This window comes from Anguilla rostrata, chromosome 5, assembly GCF_018555375.3.
Source record: "Anguilla rostrata isolate EN2019 chromosome 5, ASM1855537v3, whole genome shotgun sequence".
NCBI lineage: Eukaryota > Metazoa > Chordata > Actinopteri > Anguilliformes > Anguillidae > Anguilla > Anguilla rostrata.
In genome coordinates this window covers 27105246-27128414 of record NC_057937.1, presented here as the reverse complement: position 1 = coordinate 27128414, position 23169 = coordinate 27105246, and the positions used below count along the sequence as shown (strand labels likewise).

The window sequence follows — 23169 nt, the reverse complement described above, 5'->3', positions numbered from 1 at the left end:
TTTGCAGTCAGCATTTGATACTCACATTTTTTGTTTAGAAATGAGAACTAATACAACAATCCAACAACTAACACACGTAGTAATCTAGTTTACAATGCGAGAGTTCAACAGCATGGCCTGTAACAGCATACAATGTATGTGGGCCAGATTAACAAGTAGCGTAGATGTAAACAGACCAATCCCAGACACAGTATGAAATGAAGGGCTCCAGAAATAACCCCTAAACCTAATGCGAGGCAAATTAGAGAGTCATGTGCTTACAGTAACCATGCAATTACTGTGAGCCAGAGGGAGTGAGGATTACAGTGTACAGTCCATGCTTGATTGTTGTTATGCTGGTAGATCAGAACAAGCACACATCTATCATGTTACAAGCAAGATACTTGATCCACGTGATGAATATTAATTTTACCATCATAAACAAGCCATTGGGATGAGTGCAATTCTTTGTGGATGAGATCACTTACCATCCAGCTACTGCAAAGCTAAGTGGATCGGAGCATTGATGGCAAAGCCCTAATCTTGAGCAGGTGAGGGAACATTGTGTCTGTGACGTCCGTCTGACGGAACTAAAGCTGTCCCCGTCTGGCAGCTGTGGAAAACCTCATCACTCACCAAAGCTCCCACATCTTTCCCATGATCCTTTGCCTTTGTGTACATTATATCTCCATTTCCTGGCTTTGTTTTTAACAAACCACATTTTACAACGAAAGCCCCACATTTTCCAATCATGTACAAAATCATTGATCATTGGATCACACAAACTGAGCCCCTCCCCATGCAATCATTACAATCACGATGTGAAGACACACACAGAGACGGGTAAGACGAGTTGGAGGGTGTTTGGCCAATACAGCCTGTGTGATAGTGGACCAACAGACAGACATGGAGACATGTGGACTGTCGGATGTGGTCCGGTCACCTCTTACCCCTGAGAGGCTGGTGATGAGGGGCACGGTCTCCACGACAAGGTCGCTCTGCGGTCCGGGGGGGTGGGGTATGGTGAGGTGGAAGGGGAGAGAGGAAGGTTAGAATAAGGGACCGTGCAGTGAGAGGCCTTGGTGAAGGCACAAGGGATCAGGTGAAATCTGCATGATGCAAGCCAGCAATAAAAAGCTTACCCAGACTGTCGTACTTTGCTGCTCCGTGTAGCTTTAATGTGGGCAGTTCACTAAGGGGGAGGGTCTAGTAATTCATGGGCGCATCTGCTCACCCAGTAATCCAGAATCTCATTACAGAAGCTCAACCCACTGCTGCAGGCCCACGCTAACTGCAGAGCCTTCATTTTCTAATAGACCTGCAGACACACTAATCTTTAAATCACCTGGATGGCTTATTCTATTCACAGGGCCATGTGTATCAGTGTATATACATGCTATGAAGACCTGAGAATCTGCGTAGTCTTGCTCTTAAACACATAGCCCACAGAAAATACCAAACAAAACGCTCAGGTTCCTGCTGAAGCAAAAAAAAATTGAAGATACACTTAAGGTATTATATTTACTAAGCATGCCACAAGTTACCGTCAGTGGAGCAAAATTCTCCATCGCCGTTTTAAATTTAGTGGGGTATTTACCAAGACTGGTTCTGAAAATGAGCACAGCCACAGCAAGTTCATTTAAATGCACTGCTGGTATTTAGGATGCGTCGTGCACATGGCAGGAAAGCAACATTGTTGTACCACTCCATCTCTGATGAAGTCGGGTTTTGGAAAGGATTTCCAGTTGTCAGGATCCATGGATGCAATGGATAGGCACTGTCACCTTTAAATGTTAATATATCTCATTAGTAAAAACTTTAGTAATTAAAAAAAAAAATTATTTTACTCATCAACATTGTCAGACAAGTAAGGATTAATTAAAATGTTTAAATTAAATTGCCAAATTCATTAATAGTTCAGCCTACAGTAAACTGGTGAAATCAACCAACAAGTCAAAACAAACTATATCAGGTCTTAACATTAAATAATTGAGTCCAATAAGAGGTAGTCAAATTGGAATAATCATCCAATTCACTGTCTCTCTCTATAAAACCAGAATCAAAACACTAGATATCTGACAACATGTTTGACTTTTTAAGTTAGTTCAGTGTTTTAAGTTAGTTCAGTTAATTTTCTTTCTGGATGCTCCAAGTAATTAATGGAAAAGAAACAGCTGCCTGGCCACAGGCATTTATGATAAGCTCACACTAGATTGGTCTGCATGGTCAGCTATTTGCTTTGTAAAAGCTTACCTGGGTGTTAAGAAACAGACAAAGGCAGCTTTACTGATCTATTTGGACGTTACCACAACTCCACTTCACTCATTACAATATGTTACAAAGTTGCTTGTGTGTCAGTGTTTACAGTCTTTTTTTCATGAATGCTTCATAATCAGAAGATATGTCTGGTCTCACATTACCTGGAAAGGTGCTTCCTTGATTAACATTAGTATGTGCAGAAAGTATAAGTAAAATTCCATAATGCTATACTAAATATTTTCTGAATAAATTAATGAAATCCCAAAACTGTTACATTTATGGCGAGCCCCTCCTACTCTAACATGCTGACGATGTCTCCTCTTAAGAATGGCCATGCTGATCATGTGTGGGATTTTAACACCCGCTTTTTTTTTTACCTTTGCCACAACAGTCACCAGCCGTGATAAATCAGCTGTAGCAGGTCAAATGCATAATTTTCCATTCTCTCCTCCCATATTTTGGCAGTCTAACATACACAACAGAACACCCTAAAAACTGCATACATGCCCAAACAGGCAAATTTTAGGGATGCCTCATTTCACTCATTTCACCAGCGTTAGCCCCGGTGCGGTGCCTTAGTAAATATGGGAAAATTATGTTTTTCTCATTGGTGTCCATAAAAGCCCCAAAAATCTTTAGTAAATATGGTCCTTAGTCTCTCAGTGGAAACATAGAAGAAACTAAAAAAGCTTGTACGCAAGTACACACGCACACACACACACATACACACAGTTACACAAACATCCCATATCAGTATTCATCAAAACCATTTTCTAATGTGCCACTTCTGCAGAATGAATAAAGTTTTCAAATGAGCACTGTGGAGTTCAGCAATTAATGCACAATCAACATATGACTTAGTTTAAAGTCAGACATACGACTGTTCACACTCTGTTGGGCCAAAATTAAATGGATGTCTTAAATGTGTCTAATATCTATCAAAATGAAAAAGCAAGCTGACTATGGACTTATTCATTGTGTACTTCCACACCAATTTTAGTTTTTATTCGTTTTTCATAGATTTTTGTTGTGGTAATTTACATAGATTCATGCAGTTACTTTATGTAGTTTCCTAGCTTCTCAAAGCATCACTACATCTGTCTCAATCTTCTGAGTTGGACACAGTCATGACATCCACTCCAAGCATAGCCCTGGATAGCAAGCAATATACTTCTGTTGTAAACCATTAAAAAAATAGTAGTTAGTAATGGAACAATAGTCCTTTTTACATTCCAACTTGAACTAATGGATACCACATGTTCCTTACATTCATCAGATAATTGGTTCCTTCCATCGTCTACTTATAAATTACAGGAGGTTCTGGTACTTAGCCTACATATTATAGAATGCCCGCTGCCACAGCACTGTACTTGGTAACTTCTCTAATGCATCAGGAGAAATTGGAATGTTTCAGATTCAACAGTGGAGAGACAGGACAATGGTAATAAAACAGAGTTAAGTATGTGGTGAATCTTTATAATCTGTACCAACACATCATTATATGCTCAGATCAGACAATGCCATATGTAGCATGTGCCTTGCCGTCATGCAGCCGATAAGTGTCAAATTTGGAAGGCTCACATTTGGCCTAATTCTGATTGTAAGGTTTGTTCTTAGTGTGACACCACATCTGAGTGTAAGACTAAGTTGCTTGCTAGTTATCTCAGTTAAATCTCATTAGCTACCTGGTATGTAGAAGCCTATTGACTGTTATAGTTCTGTAAAGCTATTTGGGTGCTATTTTCAGACTCTGAGATCTGACAGGTGCAATTAATATCAATTCTCACCTTGCTGCTCACTTTCTACATTTTCAATTCTATATTGCCTTTTTGATTTATATACATTGGTAGTTTCAATCTTGCAGAAATGCAGAAATGAACCTCACTAATACATGTCTGTACAGGCTAACCGTTGATCCACAATATCTTGCTTTGTTGTAGTCTTGCAAGTCAACAATGTCTTGTTGAGGTCATACATTATACAGCCTGATTCAGCTGGGTTATCAATTTCCGTGCATACCCTGGGTGGCACAGGGAGGTTACAGAGATATGCCACTCACAACGGAATTTCTGTCCCCCCAAAGCCACATAACTCCCTGAGCCACCACACATCTCAAAGCCAGGCAAACTGAAAGGTGGTATTGTGGAATAGGAAAAAAAATTATTGCCTGTTAATTAATATACACAATCATATGAGACTGGCTCCAAACACAGTATGTTTGAAATTTGGGTAGGACCCTGTACTTATTTAATCAGAATAGCTTGTGAAAGTATGGGAAAGCAATAAATAAGCATTTATAATATACAAAATGTTTTAAATTCCCATTCTTCATTTAATTCCCATTCTGCATGTTGTAGCTTACGTAGGTTTTTGAAGAAACAATAAAAAAATGCTTTCTTAATGGTAATCATTGTTTAAAAAAATACAGCAAAAAAATACTATCCAATAAAAGAACCATGTGTCTACTTTCATAAAAGGGACTACACTTGTATTGAAGCTCTCTCTTCCAAATAGACAGACATAATTTTCAGACTCCATTAAGTCGGTGAAATAAAAGGGGGCCAGTAGCTTGTGCATGTGGAGGTAGTGAAACAATCAAAGGGATACATAGAACTGGTTATTAGGGGTCCAAGCACCGCAAGAGACCATCCTCTAAAAGGTTACCATAAAGAGGGTTGATACGCCATAAAGCATGGTGCAGTAATCCAATAAAAATTGATGTGGGTGTGGTTAATCAATGCTAATTGCGCCAAAACATTTTGACGAAAATTAATGAAATTTGGAAGCTACATTGGCACTCACAACCCAAGCCTATCACTAATGTATTGGCCCAACTGAGTCACACAGTAGTGCTACAGAGCACAATAGTTGAATTCAAGAAAAATCACTGTTGTCTTTTAGATATTTAAAACTTGCCGCAGTGATGAATTTTCTCAAATGGAACATATATCTGTATCTCATGTTGCCGCCATCTACGATTGGCCATTTTGGAAATGCTATTATCCATTTTCCTCTGTCCCCTGTTTTGGCCTAACCAGATGAGTGAGACACATGCAACCTGACACACTGTTACACAGTATGCCTTTGCATCTATTGACTGATTTTGATGTGGTTTAGTCACATGGTAATGGTCAGATTAACATTTTAAACTAAATAAATCCCATGTTTGACTTAGGGATTTAAATTAATATGACTAGATTCTCGCTTCTTACAAAGAATTTCCCTTAAAGTACTTGCGTGTCAACATGTGTGTCTCAAAATGGCCACAATTATGCACTACAGGTCACTGTGCTACTTCTCTGTTCTCACTGAAACTGATGCTGACAAAACTACTCAGACTCTCACTCAAGCATCCACCATGTCATCCAGGGCATTCCTTGGCAGTGACCTCTACAGATTCAGGGCTATGGAATTTAAAATATCTTGGAATACTGGAATATTTTAAATGACTCAGGAGCATATTAGAGAAAATGGTGACTGTCAACATCGTGAGACGAAAGGGGAAGGAAAGGGAGGGAATGAGGAACTGAAGATAAATGGAATATGAGTTGAACAGCTCTTTGGCAGGTTTCAGAGGCATTTCTGGGAAGTGGACGGGACAAACAAACACACGCATACAAACATATGCAAACACACACTCGGAGTGACACCCGGCATATCTATCTTACACTAGAAACACATTTTGCATCCCACAGGGCTTCACCCTCAATGCACTTGGTGTCATTTACTGTACTATATTCACTAGTGTCCTTACCAAAGCATTGAATATGCCCCACCTTTTCATTGATATCTATATTCATTTATATTAATTACTGCCAAAACATATAAAAATGTATAAAACATCTAAAACAAATTTATTTCAATCAAATGAGCACAGCATTCTCCACTTTTGATATAGATGAGCAAAAATGGCTGTATAATATTATCAGTATAGGTAACAAGCTACATTTTGTGCTCAAAAATGTATTTTATAATAATATAATTCCTCAGAGAAAAAGCTTTTTTAATGAATAACATTTATTATTTCTCGAATACTAGCTATTAAAAATACTGGTACCCCTATTTTCTGTATTTTTCCCACCCGTCCTTCACTAGGATAAAATTACCATGTGTTTTATAGAGATTTATGAGACTGCTGAACATACTGGGTATTCTTCAATCTGTGCTCATGAAATTGACCTTTTCAGTTTGAATTACAAATTTTCAGGGGGGTTTGGGTCTGAAAACTAAGAGGGCCATTGCAGGAAAGTCATTTCATGGCCAGTTAAACATTTTTGGTTGTTTCAGAGATATACTTGGCATGAATATCTTGCATAAAGATCCATTTGTAACAAAGTTTGAGCTTCCTAGGGGAAACCAGGTTTTTGGCCAAAATGTTTTTGTCCTTGCTGGAATTTATGATTCTACCTTAACAAGAGCACCAGGACCAGTAGATGCAAAATAACGTGTAACAACAAATATCCAGCACCATATTTCACTGCAGGTATGGCATTCCTCCAACACAAGCATCCTTCTGGCATTTAACTCATCACTTGTGTGTATGCGCAAAAGGCACAATTTTGGCCATAGCAGCCACTTCCACCTGACATTCCAATGCTGAACACAGTATTATCCTTTAAAGAGAGGGCACACAAAATGTCAGCTATTTAGACTCAGAGGTTTTCAGTCCTGGTCCTGGAGGGCACCAGGTCTGCTGGTTTTTGTTTTTACTCAGCACTTAAAACCGTTAACTACATGGATAACTCAGCTCACCTGGTTTCTTGGGCGTGAACTGGTAGCTGATTTTGAGGTGAAAACATAAACCAGTAAACCCTGTGGCCCTCCTGGACCAGGATTGAAAATCTTTATTTCAGACCAGTTTTTTCAAACAGACCAATGAGCAGAGATTTCATCAGAAGACACTACTGATGGTTCTGGGTCTTACCTTGGAGTGTTCTGACAGCTCAGATTCCTTAACTGATATGGAGTTCAGGCTTAGGTCATTGTCGTCTCCTGGACATAAAGAGAAGAAAGGTTAGTCATCATGTCAATGGGTTGGAGAAAAAACTGCCACTCTTTCTACTGAGTTCCCCCTGTTAGAAACTGAACTGTGGTTGTATGGCTAATATCACACTGTAGTCACGCAACTGAAAACATGATGTGCATTGATGCTGTTTCTGTTACAGGGTACCCAGATTCCCATCTGAGATGTCTGACTTCTCCACAAGGAACACTGTGAGCAAAAACAGTAAAAGTACTACAACAAAAACACACAGCAATAAGGGAACTGTTTAAATATTAGGAATCAACTTTTATACTGTAAATATCTTAAATTTAAAGATTGGTCCGACACAAAATGAGAATAAAGTGTGCTTGCCTTTGCAGGATAAAAACAAGCTGTCAAAACAAATTTCCTGCACAAAATTTCTAAATAGAAAATTTCTAAATTAAGCAAACAGTTTTTTCCACACAGCACCAGGCACTAGAATAAAGTTCCCCTTTCTTTGGAACTGTACTCTAGGAGTGCCTGGTACTGTGTGAAAATGTGGAAGAGGTCACTTTTTAGAAGATCAAATATTTTAAACTGTTTTAAAAATGAACATATTCAAAATATCATTAATTTTTTTAATTTTGTAACTGGAAACATCTTCATTTATAAGAAGAAATTTTATATAAGGGGGACAAAAGTCTGATTTCTTTGGATGCAGTTTAATAGATGTGGACACACCACCTGCGAGAAGTCCTTTGTGCTAAATGGTAAATGGATGGTAAATGGACTGCATTTATATAGCGCTTTTATCCAAAGCGCTTTACAATTGATGCCTCTCATTCGCCAGAGCAGTTAGGGGTTAGGTGTCTTGCTCAAGGACACTTTGACATGCCCAGGGTGGGGTTTGAACCGGCAACCCTCCGACTGCCAGACAATCGGTCTTACCTCCTGAGCTATGTCGCCCCTTGTGCTGTGCTGAAGAAGGGCTTTGCCCAAAACATGTAGCATTAAAAACTACTACGCTTAGTTTTTCATTAAGCATACAAAATAACATTTGGTCTCAGTCCTGAATAAATTCATAAAAATTCAGACCTGGAATATGGCAATTCAATTGGTAATAGAAACTGAATTTAAAAATCAAAATAAGACAAAACTGCTGGTGTAACTGGTCACAGGCAGGCCACAATACAAGGCCCAGGATTCTGGGTTAGAAGTTCTCACTGAGGGTACATAGTATCATGTGAAGTGAGGTTACACCACACTCTTGGATCCCTGGGGTGGGCATTGATTCAGTGGCAAAGGAGCTGGAAAAAGCACCAGGATGTCCTCAGAACACTGCATTACAGCAGGCTGCTCTGCTCCCTTCCCCTGGCATTAACTGCACCCCAGCTGCTAGCATTAGCATTTCACCAGGGAACTGTTTAAACAGGAAGGCAATTTCATGGCCAGCGCTCTATGTACAGTATGTGAGCAAGACATGAGGGCGGCAATGGTGTGACTAAGCATCTAAGCATGCTCAGTCCTCTTCACACATTTCAGTCCGCTAGCCCCAGCCCCAGCTGTTTCCAGCAGGCCAATGTCAAGGACAGCAGTATCAGAGAAAGGAAATTGTCATGAACTTGGTACAGTCAACGCCTTATGAATGCAGCACTGTGGAGCACTGCCATTGATCTGTTACACAAGGTATTAAACCTGAATTGCTTCAGTAAATATCCAGCTGTATAAACTGCATGCATGTACAAAGAATTTAAGCTGTTTAATGGCTAAAATGTAACTGAAAACGCAGTGAACATTAAATGTGCAGAACTAATGTAATCTGGGTTAGTTTCCTTCCTAGAACTCCGTATATAATAACAACAATTGGTTAACATTTTTCTGATCTCTTTGTTAAAGGCATTCTTCCCAATCAAACATTCTAAGAAAAATAAATGTTTCCTGTTAATTAGAAGCAACATTAAGTTTCCAGAGGCTGTACATAGGAACAGATTGTATAGAGTTTACTGACAATTAAAAACAGGTATGCCATCCAGCCCTTAAAATCTTTAATCTTTAATCTGACCTCATTTCAACAGACAGAATTCATAAACAACACAATAAAGCCCCAAACTAAAGGGATTTTGCGTTTTTTTCCTTCTTCTTCTTCTTTTTCCTGCCAGAAATGCTCCTAGCCCACAAAGAATGTCTCCCCATTGGTCATTTTACATACATCAACCAATAAAAACATTGGATGCAATCAAAATGATCATATATACAAGTGTGCATGCTTAAAAAGGTACAATTTGCATCTCTGATGTGTACTACCTGCGTAGCCTAGTGGGTAGTGTCATTGTCTTTTGGTTGTAAACTGTTTACAGGACTGAGAGACCGGGGTTTAATTCCCCCTCTGACTACAGCAAATCTCTAAACTCAGTACACTGGCTTCATATATCAAAATGACGGCAAGTTACTGTACTACAAACAACATAGTCTATCTTTAGCCAGTTTGAATGAAAGACAGTGCTTTGTAAGTGAGAGTAACTTGCCATTTTTGTACGTTGAAAACGTGTTTTTAATGAGATAACACTAAAACTGTACCAGCACGTCTTTCCTTGATCCTTGAATGTGGTGGCCCTGGGTTGCATATTCCATGGGAAGTAGGCTAGTTCCAACCAAAAATAATAATAATTGTATTTTTTTGAAGAAATGTTTGGGAATATACACACAAACAATCTAATACCACCATAATCGCTCAGTATAAGCTGCTTTGGAGTTATTTGAAGTGAAGTTTTTTTTTTTTTAGACCATGAACCTTGGAATAAAACCAGCCATTGTAAAATGCAGAAGGTCATCAGAAACCTCTGTAAAGGTCACCAGAAACTGCCAGGAACAAGCAAACATATACATAAAAACAGATATATTTTTAAAAACCCCACATAGTGAACTATTTAAAGGTTTAGGCTACTATGTAGGATTTTTTGGATGCCCTTTGTGTTTGTAAACCTCACTAATAGCTACATCCTCCATCCTCAACCCCACCCACACTTTCACTAAGGACACACCCTTGAGCACTACAAGCAAAATGTCAAGCAAAGAGGTGAGGTGGTCTGAGATATTAAAAACAGCAGTTTTAGCAACATGAATGATTCCATAGATGGTAACAGTAATTAGGCAGTGTACCTCTACACTGAGTGGACGCCTTAGTGCAGGGGTGTCAAACTCAAATACACAGTGGGCCAAAATTTAAAACTTGAACAAAGTCGCGGGCCAACATTGAACAAATGAACCTTTTAATATGGACCCAAACAAGTTTTGCTTTAACATTGAATATGGAACAAGCAACGCTTATTACTATACAATATATAACAATAGTGCAGACATGCAAAATCGAATTTCAAATAAAAAAACACATCAATGGCATTAATTTATTAAATGAAATTTAAATAAAAATCGTATGCCTCTTTTCTATTTGCAGCCTTCTGATTTAAATATCAAAATAAACTTTTTCCACAGGCTAATAATTTTAAAAATAAAACAACAATAATAAATCAATCAACCATTCAAGCCCATGCCTTGGAGTAGCAAGAAAAAATGCATAAAGAAAAGGTTAATTATTGCTCAGTTTGCTACACACTGATCTAATCTGATTTGCCCAAGCCAGATACCTGGCATCTCTTCTTGGATGCTAGTTCACCAATGCCTGGGCTCAGGCTCTGAGCTGAGGAAATCCTCAGTATCGAGCGAAGGTGTTCATCAGTCAGACGTCTCCTGTGAGATGTTTTAGTCATCTTCATCGAGGAGAAAAGTTGCTCACATAGATAAGTGCTGCCGAACATGGAGAGCATCTGAGCAGCTGAGATGTCACACAGAAAGGCCAGCTCACACAGAAACTTTTGCTCCCGGAGCTCTGCTGTGTCCTTCCTTTGCTTTCCAGAAACTGACATTACTGCGGAGGACTGAGCTACAGTAGGGGCTACAATCTGTGGTCACTGGGGTGGGAGGTGGCGTCTCCGACCACGGTCCACCTGTGCGAAGTCAGAAAATGCAGGCATCCCATTTTGTAGTGGTTTCATTATAGCGTGTGCTATTTACAGCTGCACTAGACGACCATAAAATAATCCTCCTCTGAAGTTTTGCGGTAGCCGAGTCATTTTTACTATTTCCTTTAGCCCACTTAACCAAATAATAGTTGGCAGAAAGCGTAATCAGCTAACGCTTATTTGCTATATGTGGTAGTCCAGTAGCCTATGCTAAAACAGTTCGCAACTTCGGCTACCAAGCCATTTGACTAGCTAGCTAACCCTAACCGGCAAATATTCCATCTGTCAAACGTGTTTGACGGCTTGTCAGTCGTGTACATTCCGTAAATGTCTACCTGGGCTATGCTGCACGAATGTGACAAAGCTAGAAGCTAGCAAGAAAATAATAATTAGAAATTCAATGTACATTATTTTTGTCTTTATGCAACAGGTGGAAAACTTGCTCTTCAAAGTGCGTTGTCATATTTACACGCCTGTAAATCAGTTATTAAAATACTTGGTAGATTTGTTAATCACCGCTGACGGTGTTAATTTTTATTCGGTAAAAAGTGACTTGCGAACGATCGGTCAGCTAGCGTCACCCAGCAAGTAAACACCACAAACGGCGATGGAGTAGTTGCAGTTAATGACTCATTAACTGATTGTGGCGAAAACCTACGACGATAACTTGCTTGGTTAACAGCAGGTCTACCAGACAGTTATATGAAAATTAGCCTAGTCAAATCACCAGTAGCCTACAAATCTCTGATTGATTGACCATCAGTGCAGTCGATGTTCTTCCCCTGTAGTTCATATTGCTAATGCGTGAGCTAACCATGGATAGCTTACCTAGCTCACTGGCAAGCTGATATGCTAGCTAAGCATATTCGTTTTGCCGAGAAACATAAATTGAAGATAACTGAACATAATTGTATTATTAATGTCATACATATAACGTGATTACATGACACAGTACAGTCACGGATGGAAATTAAACTCCGTAAACATTTGATCGTATATTTTAAAACTTAACGGCAGACAGTCAGCTAGCCTCAAGTTCGTACTGCAATCGTTCGTTCAGGTTGATGGGCTTTTCCGCACCGGACAGTCAATCACATAGTAAAAATCACAAGACCGCTTAACTCTATGGTTTTGGCTCCAAATCGAGAACATGGCCGCGCCGCCATTGAGCTTCAAAACGTGTTTTACAGACCCACGGAGAGGCAATGGGTGACGTCACAGTATCTTTGTCCATATTTTTTACAGTCTCTGAGCAAGGCACGCAGTAATGGCGGCGCTGCTTTACTTCCGGGTTTCGCCGGATTTGTCTATAATACTGGCGGGCCAGCTCTAGTAGTTATTTGGGATTGCATCGCGGGCCAAATATAATTACACTGCGGGCCAAATTTGGCCCGCGGGCCAGAGTTTGACACCCATGCCTTAGTGCGTGGGAACATCGTACGGTAGCTACTCCATAGTGGTGATTCAGCCATTTTTTTCTATTCTAGTCAATGTTTCACGACAATATACTCATATTCATTCATTCATTTTCCCTGATTGAAATACATGCAGGTGAATTACCTAGCCATTTAAGTTGCAACAAAGCCAAGTTGCAACCTACAGCAATTCCCATGGGGGAAGAAGACATCTTGATGGAAGAACACAATTAGATACAAAAGCTACCCTATCTCGGGCATCTAGCTGCGTAAGGTAACTAGCTAAAAGTGATGTCCAACAGAAAACAGGCCTTCATCCCCTTGGGGAACATCCGCTGATGCCACTGAAGAAAAGTCATTCCAAGGTTGACTCTAGTTTTTGAACGAGCCCTGTCAGCTTGTCTTTTTGCTTCACTGTATCTAGGCTTCTTAGTGTCTGCCATTTCAGCAGCTGGCTGGCAACAAACACGTTGTTGGAATCTGATCAGAAACCATCTTCAGTGTAACAAAACTGTTAACAATTAATAAGAGTAGAGAAGGGGAAGTTTTCAGCATTGATTGATTTCATATATGATTGCCAGTGCATCATAGATATGCCTTAGCATAGTTATTTTATAATATTTTCAAATAAATATTCTAAAATATTTATTTTAAATGAGCTCAAACATACTGCTATAAAGTGATCAAGGATTTTTTTAGGGCCAAAAAGTGAAATGTTTTTGACTCACCAGGTCAAACACCCGACCTGAATCCAATTGTCCATGCTTATCGCTTGTTGAAGACAAGACTGAAGGCAAAAAGCCCCCAAAAGAAACAGCAACTGAAGATGGCAGCAGTACAGGCCTGGCAGAGCATCACCAGGGAAGATATTCAGAGTCTGGTGATGCCTATGGGCATTGAATGCAAAGGATTTGCGACCAAGTATTAAATATGACAACTTTAAGACTACATTATAGTAATTTGTCCAATTACACACGGTCCCCTAAAATGGGGGGCTATGTATAAAAAAGGCTGTAATTCCTAGAAGAATATTCCTTGATATGCATCTCTCAAATTAAAGTTTACAGTTTGAACTTTAACCTCATATTCATTGTTTCATTTCAAATCCAATGTTCTGGAGTACAGAGCTAAAATAACAAAAATTGTGTCACTGTCCAAATGCTTACAGAACGCACTGTACCCACGCACAAACCTCATACAGTACTTCAAATAGTCCAGGACAGATGCATCCACTAAGCTGCATCTATCAGCAGCAATGCATTAAATTGACCATGAAGGCCTCCTCCTCATCTAGAGGCCGTGTACAAACAGAGTGGTGCATACTCTGACTGAAAAGGAAGATCACACTTGTGACAGGTGACAGATTGTGACCAGCTGGACAAAGTAATGCAGTACTTCACTGACCCCATTGCTGAGAAAGCCTCTTTGTGCCATGGTAGTTGAGGCGATGGCCTCTACAGACTTGTCTTTGTTCCCGATACAGAACAGCTGATCATGATGTTAAGACAACAGACTACTGCCTTCATTTTTCTTTCCCAGCCTCTTACACAAATAACATATGTACATTAATCACAATTTAGTTTATACTTCTATATGATATTTATTTATAATCTTCCTTATGCATTTAATATATTTAACAATATATTTCAACTACAGATTACAGTCAGTGATCTATTATCTGTCAAAATGAGCAGAGCATTAGTGCAGTAGTACAACATGTAGATACAATGTAAGCTGGCATCTTGGTGCTCATGTGTTTGAAACCATAGTTTCAACCACATGCTGGTTCCAAAAATCAACAGTGTAGCCTGTTAATGTGTGAAGCTAAACAGAAAATCACATTGCAAGTTAGGGGCCTTAAGTTTAGTGAAGGGAACATTTGTTATTTACATGACTAGCAAACTATTTTTAACAGGCATGTTGAAGTAGATCCTTAAGCGTGAGAGATTTTTAGGCAGTCAAGCCAGCAGAGAAGCCACTGCCTATACAGTAATGGTTGGGGGGAAATGTGAATATGAAAACTAGGAATATCACTTGGCCAGAAACATTTCTTGTTTTATAGTAGAACATTTGAATTAAGGCAATGAAAGCCAGAACTACCACTGCGCTATTTTTAGACTTGCCTTTTTAAGGTCAGATACTGCCACACCAGAGAGCAATGACTCAGCACAGAGGCCTCTCTAAAAACTTGCCTTCCTGCCACCTTAAGATTTTCCATTTGCTGAAGGAATGGCCACTCATCAGATTAGTGTAAACTCCCCCACAGTCTGGCAGCCAATCCAGAATCAAAGGGGATGAAAAGTTCAATGGAATCTGTACCCACTGAATCAGACTGCAGTAATATAAATAACTCCAGGCCTAATCTTAAAAACGGTGTTTCTATGTCTAAGTACTGTGTTACTTTATGATTGTCTCTCCTTTAAAAGTAATTGATTGTATATTTATTCTAAATATATATTCTCCTTACTCATAAGTGAAAATTAATCAGATGTACAAACATTTCATGATGAGTAATAAAAAACATTGTGCACTTTTATAATATAGGACTGTATTTCAACACTTTTGAGTGCTTACTGGAATATATATATTGCTGTATTATAAAGGGTACTCAGTAGTGAAGATGAATGAGGTGAATGAGACCGAAAATGTAGCTAAAGAACAAAATACTGTATGCTATCAGTCACTCACTGATCTGAACCTATCTATAGAGATAAAAAAGTGGTTAAAACAAGTCAATGCTTAACTATAGCTCCACCTATTATTAGGTTCACATGACCTCAAGCTCCCATCACTAATCTTCAGTGTAACAAAACTGCAAAACAATTAATAAATAGAGTAGAGAGTAGAGAAGGTGAAGTTTTCAGTATTGAGTGATTTCATATCTGATGCTGTTCAGGACCACTGATGCCTGAAACAATGTAGCTTGGGTAAAGGACAAGAAGGAAATCCTCTGCTTCAGAAGACATATTGAAGACTTAGCCTATACCTACTTTTAACTGCATCTACTTTGTTATGATATGAAGAAATGGTGAATTTACAGTTTCCTTCAGGCGTTAATAAAAAAACATTTAAATGGGTTTGGGCATTTGTAAATATGGAATTTTAAAACAATTAATGATAAATTTATATTGTTTTCATTATTGCACTACTCATAGCAACCAAATATTTGTGAAGTAATGAGAGAATTGGGAATGTACTTTTCGTGCCTGATCAATACTATACAGCAGGGCTGCCCAACCCTAGTCCTGGAGATCTAATGTCCTGTAGGTTTTCACACTAACCCTAACAAAGCACACCTCAATCAACAGCAAGAGATCTTGTTCAGCTGCCAAACAGTAGAATCAGGTGTGCCAAATTAGGTTTGAAATGAAAATCTACAGGATGGTAGATCTCCAGGGACAGGGTTGGGCAGCAATCAAAATGCGAAAAGTAATTATACGTCATTATGCAGCAAACATATGCAAAGACCCTCAAGAAGATGGTTGAGCTGAGTAGATCGTATACCAACAAACACACAAACACTGTCATCGCTCACTGCCTGCGATAAAACCAAAAAGTTATCTTTGTTTTGGATCCAAATGAAAATGTAAGAACTGTCAAACAGAATCCAGCAGGTGAAATTCAGTCTGTAACTCCAAATAAACTTAACAGTTATGAATGCTGTATTTTATACATTTGGCATTAAAGCCTGCAAACAAAAGACCTGCCTATGTTCAGTGTCAGTCGCTGTGGTAGTGCCAAGCACTATAAATCAACAGCTTGACTGACAATGGGGAGCGCAAAAGGACGAACAGTGAACATGGATGGGACAGGAAATGCACACACTATGAAATGCACGTCTTTGAGCAAACTAATTTAATGAATTATTGCAAATTTAAAATTTAACAATAAATCATGCAAAGAGATTTACAATTAAGGGACCATTGAAAACAAACAATTAAGGTCTGACAAACAAACATTAATTGAGGTTTGAGATCAAACTAAGGGGACTCAGCTCTCAGCAGGGAAAAAGGCAGCCTTTAGCACCAGCTCGGTGTAATGCAATATTTAACAGATGCGTTCTTAAGTGAAAATATTCCCCTGGAAAAAGTGGTGTGATGGTAAGTGTTAATCCCAAATTGTCATGCATTTTTAAACAAGCATGGAATAAATGGCAGGGCAATTCCATCAGCTAGAAAGTATGAACATGAGTATGTGCTGCAGAATGCAGCTTTGGATAAAATAAAAATATTCCTCATAATAAAAAGGCAGAACCATACTTGTCAAGTGTAAGCAACTCCGTCAATGACGAAAGATAGGCCTCTTCACATAAACATGTTTTCTCCGAGGACTGCCAATCAGTGACAAACTAGACTAACCGTGATAAAATTCTAATTCAAGCTCGAACCTTGAATTTTAATTTGAAATGTGTATGTGACATTCACTACAAATTCAACTTTACCACTGCTACAACCTATTATATTATTGATACTACTTAAGTATTTCTGTGCAAGTTAAATGTTATCTCAACAAAATCATGTTTTCAATTTACAAAAATGCCATGTTACTCATGCATACAAAGTACTGTCTTTACGTCATTAATTAAAACTAGCAAAATCCAGGCCAGCCATTAAAAGTATCGATATCAAAATAAGGCCAAATTAAAACAAATGATATTGGCTATCTTAGCTCACACAAATTAAACTAGCTCTATTCTAAAGCAATGCTGCCCGATGTTTCCTAAATTATGTAATATAACTTGGCCTTGTGCTTTTACATCTTACTATGTGAGAATGTGGTCATTTTTGTTGAGATATCATTTATTTTTAAACTGTTTGTCATGCATAACTGATAATAATAATGCACATGTATGAACCATAGTAATTGAATCTAGAGTGACATGCAAACACATACATACATGCAAACACACATAGGCCTACATTCTAGCTCAAAGAAACACAGAGGTGTGAATTCAGTCATTTTTCCTTCACCATGAAGTACAAATACAAGAAAATGTTTGTCATGTTTTAAATGGAATATGTTATATACAGTAACATGCCTTCAACCTAGATGATTGGGGTGGTATTTTTGCGATATCTGTTTGTTATATAGCCGGAGAAATCACTCTACCTCATTTTGGTGTGAAGTACATATGAGAAAACAACTGGAGTTATGGCCTTTCCTGTACTGCACTTAATAATCCAGCATCTATGCATGGATACTTCCACAACATATTCAATAAATATTTATTTTTCTAATAGTAGTCCACTAACAACTTCTCTGAATTGCTGGTTAATGACTGCATTTTCTAAGACTATTCAGCCCCCCTAAAACTGTTAAACACTACTGTGTCTGGGAAAGCACTAAAAACAAAGTTTCAAATGTGGCTGTATCACACATGGACACATTTGGTCACCACTCAGCAGGTCAAGAGGGTTGAGGACACAAAAGATTTTGTACAGATTCTTCAGTTAACAAACAACTTTGTACTGCACTGCAAAGCATTGATTCAAAGCATCTTGCAGGCTACACTATCTATTGCTTACTTTGTTCACTATCCAATTCAGGAACAGATCTTATGCATAGGATATATCAGTAGGCCACACTGAGATATGCAGAACAGTATCCATTTTGGTAGATAAAGCATTTACTGCACATGCGCCCGCAGTCCTTTAACTTAATGAATTACCAAATGCTGCTTGTGCAACAACCACTTGACCACAGCCCTTACAAACCACCAAAATCATTTGAGCATGCAATTTAACCCACTTTACTTTCAAATGAGCTAAATTGACATTTTACAGTTAATTTCCACACTCGACCAAGACAGTGCTAGGCACAAAGGCTTGTTAGCAGTAATATGGGGGTTCTCACTCTGGTGATGGGCATACAATACAAGGTTATGGGCTCTAATTTCGGAAAAGATGCTACTGTCAAAAAGCCTGCATATCAACTGCTGCAAGAAAGATCCCACATTGAACTGAATCGACATATGTTGGACTTGATATGTATGCCTGTAAACAGCAAGAGGCCAATATGGTATGATCGTGAGAAAACAACTTTTATGTTAAGATTATGAGATAATAAGTTGTCATTTATTCAGACATTATTTTTAATTCTTTTACATTACTCTGCAAATTTGTAAAAAAAAAAACAACCTTATGTTTCAAGGGCTTGCAACTTGCATGGAATCAAACACATGGTATAGGCTACTTAAACTGAGCCCTAATTAAGCTAAATCTGAACAGACCTATTGCAGCATTTAATTTTCCCTGACTGTGGTAGTTGTCAGTGTAAAGCAAAGACTAAGTTTGATCTATGCCAATTTATTCACATTTTGTTTATAGCAAAAAAGCCAAAAAATATTTTGGAGTGATTATTGTGCTCTCCTCACTCAAGCACAGATTCAGGAAAAAACAAAAATGTACTGTCCTGATACATTAGGTCTGAGACTGTAGTCTCTGAGAATTATCAGTCCGAGTGAGTTAAATGAAGGGCATTACATCACCCTGGTTTAAAGCCAAAAATCTCCAAAACACTGTGTCCACAAACCAAAAATAGAAGTGAACCGTATTGTTGTATCTTGTTAGGCTATTTGCCTTTCCGTTGTTTTTACTGGCAATAACAAATCCTGTAGTACTGTTATAAAATAAAACAAAGTTAAATTCTAATTCTGCATCTGAACTTCTACCTAAAAACAGTACAGCAGTCCCTCACCAACCACAGCTTTGCCACATTCCACATAACCATGGTCTGTATACCATTTTACCAACTGTGGCAATAATTTCTATGTATCCATATTTCAACCAGGGAGAGAAAAGCAGTTTAGTATTAGCCTAAATCAAGTTTTTCTACAAAATCACCACTATGGCCACTGAGAAACAAAGTTATTGTTGTAATAGAGCCAGCTAGAGTGCTATGGAGCTATTCCAGCTTTGTATTGACAAGGTTCAGTAGGCTTGCCAATGGGTGGGTAAAATGTAATAGTCAAATTTGGTTAGCAATGCTTATAATTTTGTTTTTAAATGATGCTCTATATTAGCCTGTTTGCTATGCAGTTTCAGTAACAAGCTGCAACAAAATGTTTTCATGCTAGCTAACATTAGTTAGCTAATCTAAGTTAGATGTAGTGAGTTAATAGCCATCACTAACAAAAAACTCATTATTCGTTTTCAAGTTTTATTTCCTTTAGGTTTCATTCACAACTAGTTACTCTACAGTGTGAGCTTCAGTGTCAATGAATTACTGATCATAAATCACAGAAATCACCCTTCTCTTCAAAGGTTACTAATAACCCTGCTGAAAATTCCATCTAAGATCAAATGGGATTTTAATCTGGTTTTAACATGGGTTAAGTTTCTAGCTAGTCATAGCTGGTCTGTGGCTGGTCAAAACTGGTCTCTAGCTGGACAAAGCTGGTCAAAGCTAGTTAAGCTGGTACAGTAGGCTGGAGGTCAAACTGGTGGATGAGCTGATGATATAGGCTGCCCAGCTGGTAAACAGTTGGTTGACCAGCTAAAAGTGTCAAAAACACAGCTTAAACCAGCTTGACCAGCTCAGGTTGGTTTAAGCTGCAATTTTCAGCAGGGAAAACCACTTGTTTAAGCTGATATAATTGAATGCTTAATATATAATTCTTTTCAAATGGTGACATGTTGTTTCCTGGAGTTTTCATAAGAATGAATCTCAAGTTTATATGTGCATATGTATTTCTATAGTACAAAGAACAGACCTGCAATGGTTTATGTTGAGAAATGTCACATCCTGTGGTCGATGGGTGTTACAGGATTCAGAAAAGCAACCATTTGCACCACAAGCTTTCATCAGTATAAAGTGCAGCCATGAAACCTAACCCCCCATTTCCCATAGGCATTTAGGTCTTTCCAAATGCAGCTTTGTTGACCATGGGGGTTTTCAGGAACTTTCACCCCACAGTTGGCTTGAGACCTTTGAACGACATTCCCTACTCAGTGGCAGTTAAAAACAGAACGGAGTATATGCCTTTTTAAAACTTTCTTTTGTATATGATGCATCAAAGCAGAGTTTTTAGTTTACAGTAAGTGCACTAGTCCATTGCAATGCTTTCCACATTCCCTGTAAATGAAGGGTAGAATCATTTCAAGCCACTGTGATTGCACTCACAAAGCAAAATGGTGCAAACAAAAATCTGTGTCTAGTGCAAGTATCCCTCATTTTCCATTCACTGCTTGTGTAGGACAAGCCTTCTGATTTGACTAGTTTTGACACCCTACACAGGATAGAAAAAAAAAGTAAATTTCAAGTAAACTTTCTGAAAAGAAAATGACATATAAAGTTTATTCATGGAATATATGCTGAATTTGTCTGGTAAGGTTAAATGGTAAAAAGCAACAATAATTATAACAGTCAATAATCAGACAGTAATTTCAATTATTATTAAAATAGGCTCTAGGAGACAGTGAAATCTTTCATTTATCAAGAGTGACAGGTTTTAAAAGATGAGTCATTTTTTTTGCCATCATGTCACCATACTATATACAGAACATTTTTCATAAGATAAAACAGGGGATGAAAATACCAACCTTGGTGTAAATGTCTGTGTACCTCCATGTGCCATCCCAAAATACCCATCTTCCCTGGATAATTTGCATCTGCATTTTTGCTAATGAGGGGGTTTTTTTTGCATCCACAAAACAAAGCCCATAGTCTGATTCATACCCTTTAAAAAAGGGACCATCAAGGCTATCATCTCCACTGCCTTTTCATATTCAGAGAGAAATAATAAAGATATTCCACCTCACTCTTCTGGTAAAAATTTCTGGCAAAATATCACACAGCTAGAAAAGCACTGACAGTTGCTTGATTATTTGAAGAGGCAAGCCTTCTTGCGCCCAGCGGAACAACTCTTTGAAGATCTTTCTCAAGTAGAAGGCTAAAATTGAATAAGAGATAATGTTCTCTGTATGTTTTTTATGTGAAGGCCACATAAAACATAAGATGCTGACCTACAAACAACTACAGTCAGCACAGCAATCCTAAAAGGTTGGATAAAGTTTGTGCTTAATGCTACCAAGAGTTAATGCTTAACTGCGTATGTCTTAAGTAAACTATCCCACCAACGGACACCAGAAAAGAATCCAATACCAGCGTTACGGTTTTAAACAGCTTGTAAACTCAAGAGTCAACCCATTTACCTCCACTTTATCTTATATCACAGCAGCTATCTAGAGCTCTCAAATTTTTGCATTTGTGCACAGATGTACACAGTGAACATAGTTTCTTAGTAACACACGTTGCTTTGCTACAAAGGTTAGAGGTTAAGGACAAGTGGAACTGGCCTCAGGCCTGACAACATGTTCAGTGATACCATGTTCTAAATTGAGAAAAATAATGTACAAGCAGAGCAGAGCAGTGAGAAGCAGGGAGTGATTCACACTCTTCTCAGTCAGGGTGTAGTAAATCACCTGTGTTTCTGGAAATGACATAAACCTCATGTTTCTGAGGATGGCATAAACCACACTTTTCTGGGGATGGCACAGACCATACTTTTCTGGGGATGAACTACACATTTCTGGGGACAGTGTACATATGTTTCTGGGATAGTAGAAACCACACATATTGCTGTTGATGCCATAGAGCATTTGGATAAGCTCAAAGTTTGTCATGTTGACATCAAAGGCAATATACAGGGTTCACATTCAGGTAAAGTTATGGGCCCGCACACTGAAACTACTAGCCCATTCGTTTTGGTGCTGCCAATTTAGTATTCTCATTCAGACATGCCTAAATCATATATTCAGAAACAAACAACTAGTGATACACAATTTCTATTCATTCAAGTTTTAAATATTTTTCAACTGCTTATCAATTAAAGCTGAGAAAATACACAGAAATGCATGTATATTCAATCTCTTTCAGCATGCGCCTGTAGTTGCGTTCGTTTTAACCTTTTGTATGTGTTTTTGGAATTAGCATTACTTATTGATTTGGAGCTTGTTTCCCTTCATCAGCGTTTGATATAATTTGGCCCCCGACTATTTTTTGGGGGCACTGTCAAATCTCAGGGAGTCAATATTAAAATAATAACAGAAACACCCATAATTTTCCCACAAGTAATTCAAACTTTCTTTTATTGTGAAACACAATATGCTAATTAATCTTTGACAATAAATGTATTAATCATTTATAGTAAAAACTGAAATTTAAAAAAGATGAATTCATGTATAAATTTTATTAAAGAAAATTTTTATCTTATACATTAGTTTTCAATTTGTATTGTCTATTATTATTATTATTCCCTTTCTTCCGAACCCACCTCCTCCTACAGTTTTAAAGACATAGGGGAGCTCGAGTACATTTGTAACACTGGTAAACAGCAAATTTTTGTACAAATGTTTTTTATATCTGTGTACCAACCAGGTGTCAAACAAGACCAGGTCAAAACCTAGTAGCCTATATGGCTGGACACTAACACACTTCATCCGGCCGACCAATGGTGTAACTTCATCACTCAGTCACAGACATTCGCGTTTGTAGGGCTAGCCCCAGTGTTGCGGTCCAGCCAAAAATAATG

General features: G+C 38.3%; 1 protein-coding gene across 3 annotated transcripts in view; it reads right to left on the bottom strand.

Annotated features, from left to right (window-relative positions):
- Nucleotides 1-23169, bottom strand: part of ano5a (anoctamin 5a) — a 67026-nt gene that overhangs the window by 30552 nt on the left and 13305 nt on the right. For 2 of the 3 annotated variants that reach the window (XR_010330039.1, XM_064335693.1), the window contains exons 2-3: nt 7163-7230; nt 930-977 (exon numbers count right to left, since the gene is read on the bottom strand). Coding sequence is in view for 2 of the 3 variants with exons in the window: in XM_064335693.1 (XP_064191763.1) it covers nt 930-977; nt 7163-7230 (116 nt within the window). In the remaining variant the exon portion in view is untranslated. The remainder of the gene's footprint in view (nt 1-929; nt 978-7162; nt 7231-23169) is intronic. The other variant, XM_064335694.1, reaches the window with a different exon arrangement.